Source organism: Uloborus diversus, chromosome 1, assembly GCF_026930045.1.
Source record: "Uloborus diversus isolate 005 chromosome 1, Udiv.v.3.1, whole genome shotgun sequence".
Lineage (NCBI taxonomy): Eukaryota > Metazoa > Arthropoda > Arachnida > Araneae > Uloboridae > Uloborus > Uloborus diversus.
In genome coordinates, this window is record NC_072731.1 from 110,891,705 (window position 1) to 110,902,534 (window position 10,830).

General features: G+C 32.1%; 1 protein-coding gene across 1 annotated transcript in view; it reads right to left on the bottom strand.

Annotated features, from left to right (window-relative positions):
* LOC129234400 (ATPase inhibitor A, mitochondrial-like) overlaps nucleotides 1–10,830 on the bottom strand; it is a 36,271-nt gene that overhangs the window by 15,879 nt on the left and 9,562 nt on the right. The window contains exons 3-4 of the mRNA XM_054868399.1: nucleotides 6,608–6,633; nucleotides 701–764 (exon numbers count right to left, since the gene is read on the bottom strand). Coding sequence (XP_054724374.1) covers nucleotides 701–764; nucleotides 6,608–6,633 — 90 coding nt within the window. The remainder of the gene's footprint in view (nucleotides 1–700; nucleotides 765–6,607; nucleotides 6,634–10,830) is intronic.

A 10,830-nucleotide genomic window follows, 5' to 3' on the forward strand; every position in this document is an offset into this window, starting at 1 on the left:
ATGGATTTTGTCAGATCGCCACACATTTACAGCGGCCGGCAACATGAAAAGAGCATCGTATGCTGAAATCGCCGAGTGGGTCAACTCATTGTGGAATGCCGTCACCCAATCCATAATAAGGAATTCGTTCCACAAAGCAGGACTATTATGTTCCAATGAAAGTGACTCTAGTGAAAGTGACACAAATGTTACATCAAATTTGGAATTAATGTCTGTCGACATGTTAGGACTTTTCGATTCTGAGTCAGATGCATCCAGTTATGATGGTTTCATGTAAATAAATGGTTAAATGTAATATTTCTGTCTTATTTACAAACCTTTTTTTACAGATGGAAGAAGTTAAAGGTAGGTTCTATTTTATGTATTTCTGCTGCATTGTTTTATATGAGTTTTTTTGTTCACATATTTGTCAATAAGAAACAAGTAGAAATTTAGGTTTAATTTTAAACTTTATTAAAGTAAATTGTTTTTAGACGTTATATTCATGAATCCTGAACATGATTTAATCTAGTCTAATTATACAAGCTTTATATTAGCTAATTCTCAATTTTGTATTGTAAATAAGCTTTTGAACGGATGCGGATTATGTGCCGAAAATTTTCATTTAAGAGAAAAAAATCGCGATGCGGATTATACGTCGAATGCGGATTATAAGCTGAAAAATATCGTAGCAATATAAGGCCCTCACAGGCTCACTCACCAGTTTCCTGAAGTACTCCTCTTCTTGAGCAGCTTCCTTCTTCCCGAAGCTTCCGCCAGCATCCCTGGGATAGAAAAATCAACATTTAGATTCTAATAGACTGAATATTTTTAAAAATTCATAACAGGAAAATTATTAAGCTTAAAAAAACAATTCTTGCATAAAATTCAAGCAAACATGGCATAATCTTTTCTTCCTAGAGCTTCTAATTTTTGTTCAAAAGATTTCCAATTGGTGGCACTGTAGAGAACAAATTTGTAAATGAAGGGCTTAGGGCAAGAATGTGATATGCGACATGATGTGAATTTTTCTGTAGGCCAAATTCCAACTTTTGAAAAATTCTACAAATATTTTTTTTGTTTTTATACACTTTTTTCTGTAAAGCTAAAACTAGATAGGTTTTTTTCCAAATGACATAATCTTGTGTCATGTTTATTTCAGTTTTAGTTATGAAAAACAAAAATTTTGAACAAAAAGTCACTCATCTTGTGGTTTGTCAAAATCCTACCCCAAAAATCTACTCATTTATAAAATGACCAAAGTAGCTTTCTGGGATATACTCAAAATTTCATTCAAAATTATAAAATTTCACAAAATTCTAGAATATGTTAAACCATATTTTTTTTTACTACAATAATTCAGTTACATTGTCATTTACTTCATTCTTTGGTTCAAGATTATTATAATACTTGCAGTAAATGGGTGGGGAGGTGAATGGAAGGAGTGATTTCACATCTTTAAATTTTTCTCATTTCCAGACTTAGATAAAATTAAATTCTTTCTGCAAATGCAAATCCTAACTGGAAAACTTTCTGCAAATAATAATTTTGCCTAAGTAAACCTTAATTTATATTAAAATATGAAAAAGGTGGAAAAAAAAAGATTATTATTTTTTTTTGCAATAAAGTATAGTTTACGTTTATTACCCCTCCCTATTTTCTGAAACAGTGGTAAACATTGTCAGAGTCGGAGCTCAACTTTTCAGAGTCTCACAATAGATCTGTTAAAACATGAGCTACCTGTTTTTTACTTGAAAATTTCATGAAGATATTTGATTCTGTAAACAAATCAACAAACACTAGTACTATTTGTTTTAAATTAGGTATTTCTGAAAAAATAAATACTGTACTTTCCTGCATATTATCTGTTCAAAAAGTTCAAAATTAATGAGGTGAGGATTATACAGACTGATCAGTGCTTTTTTTTCTCTGTCTCTCTCAAGGCCAATGTAGGCCAATGCACTGAATAAAGTTGTTTATTTTACTTAGCTTAAATTTTCCTCTTACGCGATTCATGCTGTGTAAAATAAAAAACCATTCAGTCATAGTAGAAGCAGTCTTTTGTCACCACCGTTTACTCTTTAAGTAATTAGCGTATTATTATTATGATTTCAAGAAGAAATATATTTTTTTATTAATTTTGCATTAGCTTTTGAAGAAACAGAAATAAAATGTGGGATTTTTAAAAAATTTCTTCGTTTCTTTTTTTTTTTTTAAATTAAGGTTAGTAGTTTAAAAAAAAATTTCTGCAGAGCCAAAAATTTTCTGTGAACGCCGTTCGCCTATATTATGTCTTTTGAGTGGTGCCATGTACTTGGGTTCAAGTGAGCGAAGTTTAATACTCAGCAGGTCAACCAAATCTGATGAACTGCAATTTGTTCAAGTCTCTATTTAATGAATACTTGATAAATAAGCTTGATGTATTTCTTGGAGTATAAACAAAACATAACAGCTGATGAAAAGTTAATTTGCGCCCCACAATGTTTAATGTGTTTCCAAGTTTGAAGAAACACTAACCTTGATAACCATGAGGACATTTATGGAGCAATAGTATGACATGCCACAATATCCTCCTATAATTTTACAACAATATTGACTCCTACAATTATGTAAAATTCTTTATTCTATGATTAAATAAACTTTTGGCAGGAAGAATTTCAATTAAAAAACTTAAAAGACTGTGTTTATTTGGAGAGAGAGAGAAAAAAAACGTTATTTTGCTGCCAGTAATTATCTGAAACTTCTGCAGCAATAGTATGACTAGCCACTAATTATTATTTTATGAACTTACCTGTTCTGAAGATGATGAATCATGATTTGAAGGTTAATAATCTTTATCTTCAACACTTACATCAAAATCTAAAGAAGAATCATCATCGTAATTGTAAGGTAAATTCTTTAATTCAACGAGTTCTTTCAAGTACATGACATGCCCTTCCCAGGTTTTGCCGTCTTAGCAAATGGCTTGTCATATTCTTCAACAAAAACAGCTTAGGTTTCCTTAGAGCAATTACACTATTTGATGTTTAGTGGTGCCATGTGTCGGAATTTACACAAAACAATGCAATGAGTTGCTAGACAGAATATCAAAACAGCATGTAGACCGAAAAATTAATTTTTTTCAAAAATGGGGCTCACCACGTTCTTGCCCCAAGCCCTTCAAAAAAAAAAACTAAAAGTCATGCCACTTTTTTTTTTTGGAAACTTTTAACAAATGAAGTTACATTACAATCTTTCCAAAATGTTAACCGTCAGCTGCAATTACATTTTGGTTTACTAGATGTTTTCCTTAATTTAGAATGGAAAAATGATTGAGATTAAGAAAAAAATTGTATTGCATCTCCACGTGACGAGTCATAAATATTTGTTCTCAGAGTTTCTGGTTTTATTTTGAATGTTGACTGTAATGTAGTGTAATGGCTAACTCCTCTAGCACTTGAGAAACTTGAAGAAATAATTTAGATGTATATAAACAAATGTTTATTTGTCAACGTGTGTATGTTCCTTACACAAATCCAGTCTACCCGATCTTTGACAAACATATCAGTTCCTTTGATGCCCAGGAATTGCTATTAGATGGGGGAAGGGGGGGAGGGTGTATTACTCCTTTGGGGAGACCCTCTATGGGACGTTTTCTTTATACAAATCCAGTTTACTTCAGATCGTTGCCAATTTTGGCACAGCATTCATTTGATGTTCAGGAATTCCCATGGATTTTTTTTTTGCCAGAAAATCCGTGAAACTAAATATTTACCCCCAATTATCAACAATAATTAAATTTCTGAAATTAAAAAAAAAAAAAATGAAAGAGGCCTAAACTTAAATTTTGAGTTGTAAAATTTCTCTTTTCTACATGTTGAGAGGGAAATTTAAAATTTTTTTTTTCTGTTTTATTTAAGCCTTATTGTTGAACATGTGTCACTTGACACAGATTTTATTTTCAAGGCAGATAGTCAGTGAAAGTAGCGGATTTTAGGAGGGGCCCAGGAGGCCCGTGTCCCTCCCAAAAGGAAAAATTAATTAAAATGTTTTTTTTTAATTAACTTAAAAGAACACAAAAGACACATCTTATTTGAATAAAAGCATTTTTATTGGGTAAAGAAGTAATACTGGAGTCAGAGACTAGAGCGGCAGAAGACATTTAACTCACTGGTTTTGAATTCAAAGAAATATATTACCATGATTCATCTACTTATTCTTCTTTAATGAAATCAGTAATTAATGTTTATACATAGATGAAAAAAAAAACCTTGTCCTTATGTTGTAATCATCATGAAAATTTTCCTACTTAAAACAAATTTAATTATTTTACAGCACCTCGGTGAAATTATGTAGGGTTTAGTATTTAATTGGCTTGAAATGTTGAAGATATTTTACATCCATATTCAAACTAGAAAAGTGCATAATGGTTATGTACTTGAAAGTAAATTAATCAGGGTTACTCAATTTGGATAAAAATTTTCCAAGACTTTTTCAGGACTTCATAAAATTTTTCATGACCTTCTTACACAAAGAGAATAGTGCTATTTAATGTGAAACTTGACAATTTCCAGAAATGGGCATTAGAAAAATTGTTACGTGAGTGCCACTACCTCATTGGAGCACTTACTTGTGACTGAAAAAATATCAGTGCACACTGCAGAAACTAATAAATTATTCTTATTTGTTTTTATCATACAAATTCAAGCAAAATAAAAATATAGTGAATGCAATACACTGATGTTTAAATGTCTAACAAATAGTTAATAAATAGGGTTGAATAGTAATGCATGGGACAAAAATTGAATGAGTCATTACTAAGTTTCCAATAGTAAATTTAATTCATAAAAACATTGTCCTTTGGTATCAATAGTGCATTGAATCATCCATGTAACTTGACAGTATATGCACTCATTAAAATAAAGCCACGTTTTTCAGTAAATTCCTTTTTCTAAACCAGATATTTCAGTTGGCCATGAGGATCAGTTGTGCGAGCTGTATGTAGGGCACTACTGCTTTAGAGTATTAGAATTTCCCTATTTCTATGTTCTTTTGCTCGACTAAAGTCTTCATTTTCTAAAGCCTTCAACATATTAAGATAAACTCTGGTAAATTTAATAATGAATTTTTTACAAGTAGTTGAAACGAACTCGGTTGCAATTGAATTACACTTTTTGAGGGGGGGGGGGGAAATCAAGAATGTGCAAGTCCACTACTGCAGAATACAAAATATAAGAAGTGCTGAAAATAATGGTGAATTCAAAATTAGTGACGCCCCAATAGAAAAATCACATTACAAAAAAAGGCGAGCGGCTGTTACAGAAGCAGATGAAATTGGATTCCAAAACTCGGATTTGTTTCTGAGATCATTCAATTTGTATGCAATATTACTAAATCACTCAATATTTCTAGCTCTATTTTAGCTATTGTTACTTTTTTACTGCCCAAGACATTTTTCCAAGACTTAAAATAAATTTCCATGATTTATAATGAAAATATTAATTTTCCATGACTTTTCCAGGTCTGAAATTTGTGCATTTATTCCCATGACTTACCAGAATTTCCATGACCCTTGCGAACCCTGATTAATTGGCCTTAAGGGATCCCTGGGGAAAAAAAACATTTAAAACTAAGGTCATGAAAACTTTGAAAATTGGAGGGGGGGGGCGCTTTTCAATTTCTTGGGCTTCCATCAAAAATGATTTCTGTATCCTCCCCTGGTCAGTGATGAATGTGTAACCTTTCCATTGGAAACTTTACTTAGCAGAAAATGTTCCCTAATTTTGTCCACCAGTTACATGTTATTGCAGCTGATTATGGACAGTTTGAAAATATTGAAATGTAGTTTTATTTATTAAAAATTTAAAAAAAGAGTTTACTTTCAATTATTATTATGTTTTTTAATTTGCAGGCTTACTTTCTACAGAGTTCAATCAGAAATCCTGGACTCCGAAATCAGGATTTTTTTATGCAATGATGCAAGAATTTTCTGGAAGAATTGTTTTTATATCATCAAATGTTTTTCTGTTATAATTTTTTAAAAACCATTAGTATAATCCAGTAATTGCACAATGTTCATTACTTATCTGTTTCACAATCTGAAAGTCATAAAGCTTGAATTATTTCACTTAAAGATAGATCATGTAAAAATAGTTTCATATGTAGCAGGATTACTTATAAGATTTTGGGAGCTATTTGCTGCTTCTAAAATACAAATTTTAATTTGACTTTTCAAGGGATTTCACTTCACGTTTTAAAAAATCAAGAACAATTTTATTAAAAGAGCATGAGATGATAATTAAAAAAATGAATTGTGAAAATGCTAGTTGAAAAACTAAGTACAATGGATTTTTTTTTCTGAAAGATTTAGACGGCAAAACGTTTTTTGTCACACAGGTAACACATTTGTAAGACCCTTTTTATAAATAGCTGTTTTATCTTTAAGAAATTTAATAAACTGAGCAGAGTTTCTTTGGTGCTGAATTAAAAGAATGAAAACTATTTATAAGTGCTCTACTTTTCACATCATAATTGCTGCCCAAACTCTAACTGCAGATTCACTAAATTTAAATTTTGAATCTTATAACCAAAAAATCAAGTTTTTAAAATTGTAATAAAGTAAGATAAAATTGATATAGAAGATGCTTACCTGACAGATCCTCCAGAGCCACCTCCCTAAAAAAATCACAGAATTTAGTGCCAAGGACTGAGGTAAACAAAAGATTTGACATTGTCCATCTTAGATGATAAAATCATGTTGTAAAAGCATAAATAAATAGAAATATTGTATAGATGTGTCTCAAGCAGAGTTGCATCAAGTACTTGGTGTACACAGTGAAACCTGTGTATAACAATACTTTCTATAACAATAAACCTGTCTATAATGATATTTTTATTGGTCCCAGCAAAATTTCAGTATAAATAATCGAACTGTCGAAAACGATAACCTGTCTATAACAATATTTTCTTAGGTCCCAACAGTATCGTTGTAGGAAGGTTTCACTATATTAAGTGCTTGGCCCAATTTTGACTGTACTTGGCCAATGTCAAGAAGCTATAAAAATTAAGCATTAAAAGTATAAATGAAGACAAAGAATTTTTAATTGATAAAAAAATGTATTCAAATATAAATTTCCATTTAGGCGGGGAAAAAAATAGGAATTGCATGTCATTCTGTAATGGGTTGTCATTGCCAACAAGTTAAGCAATTTGTAATTAAAGTGAAAAACCAATGTAAATAAAGCACAAATTTTGAAAAAAATACAGCATATAACTATTTCAAGGCTACAATGGAGCCTCTTCATCAGTGCAAAAAGCGCACCAACACAACCGAGAGTCGCGAGAGAACTGACAACGACCACGTCGACACCGGTATTTTATACCAAAGAGGACCAACCAATAGGAATTCAGGACACAAGACAACAAACAACCAATTAGCAAACGACATGTAAACCACAGGCTCAGAGCAAGGGGGAGAGACAACCAATCAGAATTCAGAAGACATAAAGAGTAAGAGACAACGAAGAAACCGAAAAAGCAATTATAGAAATTGCTTCCAAATATCATGAAAAAATGGAGTGCTGGAACAATTATTGACAAGAGAATGAGAATTTTTCCATAAATAGTAAGCTTCCTAGAAATCCAGGTCGTAAACTGAAGAACATTTACAAATAATCTTTGCAGATGAAAAGTCAAAACAGCGACCAGATGTCCAACAATGCTGAGCGATAGAAGAACGAGCAAGTTCTTTATGTTTAACATAATTTCGTGCTCTTTCAGACGGTGCTTGAGAGCACGTTTAGTCTGTCCAACATAACCAAGTCCACACTTGCAGGAGATGCTATAAATACACCAGTTGCTATGGCAATCAATAGGGTCCTTCAAGTTTGTAAACTTTATCTTATTTACAGGAGAAAAAGCTATATCGAAACCAAACTTCTTCAAAATCTTTGCAACTTGATGGCTGACTTTTGGATAATAAGGCAAAACAACTTCAGTCTACTTTCAAGCATAGGTCTATTCTTCATAAGAAGTTGGAATCTCTTTTCGCAAATAATGTTTATCTTTCTTCTGATGTTTTCCCTCAGGTGAATCAGAATGCTGTTCTTAATCTTTCTTCCAAACCCTTGACTTCAGATCAGCTTAATGCTCTCAAACTGAAAAACAATTTTGCTTCTTGTTCAAAACCTTCTTTTCCTAAGTTGGTTGCTTCAATTGAGAAAGCCTTTAGATTTAGTGCTCTCACTGCTTCTCAAAAGGACTCTATTAGGCATATCATTGCCAATACTGTGGATTTTAATTCCAAATTAACTTCAAATACTTTTAGCAAGCATATAATTCTTCCATCAAAGGTTTGTGTTCTGATCCTGATCTAGTTGTTACTAAAGCTGACAAAGGCGGCCAAATTGTTATACTTGACAAAAGTTCATATATAGATGAATGTAACGAGTTAATCATGGTTGGTCCTTAAGTGACACTTCACAAAGACCCTAGTACTAGAGAGGTTAATCTTATTAAAAATGTTGTGAAATCTTCTAATATCATCAGTGAGTCTTCAAAAAGGTCTTTAACTCCTTCTGTTGCACATTGTGCCAGGTTTTATGCTCTACCAAAGGTCCACAAACCCGACATTCCTCTTAGGCCTAATGTTTCAAACAGTGGTACTGCTTCATATAAACTAGCTAAGTATTTAGTTTCCATCTTCTCTTCTCTTTTGATTAGCAACTCTTTTACTGTCAGAAGTTCCGTTGATTTTGTTCAGAAGTTACGTTATTTTAAGCCTCGAGGTTTAACGATGGCTTCTTTCGACGTGAAATCTCTTTTCACTAACGTACCGGTAATTGGGGCATTGGATTGTCTTAAATTGTGACTCCAAGAGCATCATTTTTCTAGATTTGAGATTGATGATCTTGTTTCCCTCACTGGTGTTTGTCTTGAGCAGAATACTTTTGTGTTCAATGGTACTTACTTTCACATGTCAGAAGGTTTAGCAATGTGTAATCCTTTGAGCCCTATTTTAAGTGACATTTATATGCACTATTTTGAGGCTAAACTATTTGAAACCATAACGTTTCCCTTCTATGTTCGTTATATTGGTGATTGCTTTGTTTTGCTTGGCGAAAACCATGTTAATAATCTTTTACTTTCTACTCTAAATTCTATTGACCCTTGCATACAATTCACAAGTGAAATGGAAACCGATAGTTCTCTTTCTTCTTTGGACGTCTTTATTACTAAAAGTAATGATGAATTTATGACTTTGGTGTTTCGTAAGCCTTTTGCTGTTACACTACCTCCTCACAAATGCTCTTCTCATCCTCCAAACCAAAAGCTGGTCTCATTCAAGGCTTTTGTGTTTCGTGCTTTGAACATCTGTTCTTCCACCAATTCTTCAAGTGCTGAGCTTTCTTATCTTAAAGCAGTGGCTTTCGATCGTGGTTATTCTCCTACCATTATTGATTCAATTTATTAATAAGCTAACTAAGCACTATCAGTCTGACAAGGTTTCTGCTTCCAATACTATTGTTTTGCCTATTTATCCAGAAGTCAGTCATCAAGTTGCAAAGATTTTGAAGAAGTTTGGTTTCAATATAATTTTTTCTCCTGTAAATAAGATAAAGTTTATAAACTTGAAGGACCCTATTGATTGCCATAGCAACTGGGGTATTTATAGCATCTCCTGCAAGTGTGGACTTGGTTATGTTAGACAGACTAAATTTGCTCTCAAGCACCGTCTGAAAGAGCACGAAAATTATATTAAACATAAAGAACTTGCTCGTTCTTCCATCGCTCAGCATTGTTGGACTTCTGGTCACTGTTTTGACTTTTCATCTGCAAAGATTATTTGTAAATGTTCTTTTTAGTCTTTTAAGTCAGCCTTTTGCAAAAACTTTCATTGCTGATGCTTGGTTCTATAAGCTAAAAATAATTAAAATAAAACTTGCAAAAATGAATAGATATTTAAACAGAATTAATTCACTTTTAGTTATTAAAATATAGTTTTCAATTGTGAGAAATTTCAAACGCTGGAAGTAACTTTTCGCGAATCCCGTGTACAATGTAGTCATGTCATCCGAAAATAAATGCATGTTATTTATTAAAATAAAACTGAAAATAATGCTGAAACAATTTCTGACTGTCAGAAGTATAAAAAAATGTACAAGATGCAATACATTTGCAATACAGTTGAAATCTCAAGCACGTGATGCAATTTCCTGCAAAGTATGATTACGAGGGAAACATGAATCCAAAAATAAATCCATTCATTAAAATTAAACATAAAATAAGCTTATCTAAGGTAGCCTGCCATAAAATAACTTCTGATTGCCAAAAATATTGAAATATTTACAAGATGCAATAGGATTGAAATATCAAGCAAGGGATGCAAATCTCAGCGAAGTACGATTTCAAAGCATATTCATTTATTCAAATTAAAATATAAAACAAGCTAATGTAGCATTTCTCAAAATCACTTTCTCTTGTCAAAAATATCAAAATATGTACAAGATTTGCATGCTTGGTTCTATTTCTATTTTAATTACGTCTACTTTTCATAATTTCTACTTTAATTTATATAGGGGCAGTTTTTGTCTTGTTCCATGGAACGATAATAAAAACGGCAGTTTTGGATGGAAAACTCAATAATGTTGTGTGGTTTATTTTTGTACTTTTAGAATTACGGTTTTTTTGTGTAGGTGGAAATTTTTCCTCTGGCACAACATACAAAGCAAAAAGATTGAAATCTCAACCACGAGGTGCAGTTTCCCCAGGAAGCATTGGTCCAAAAATAAATCCATTTGTTAAAATCCAGCATAAAATAAGCTACCATATTTTCCTGCGTATTATTCGAGGGCAGCCTATAATCCGCAAGTC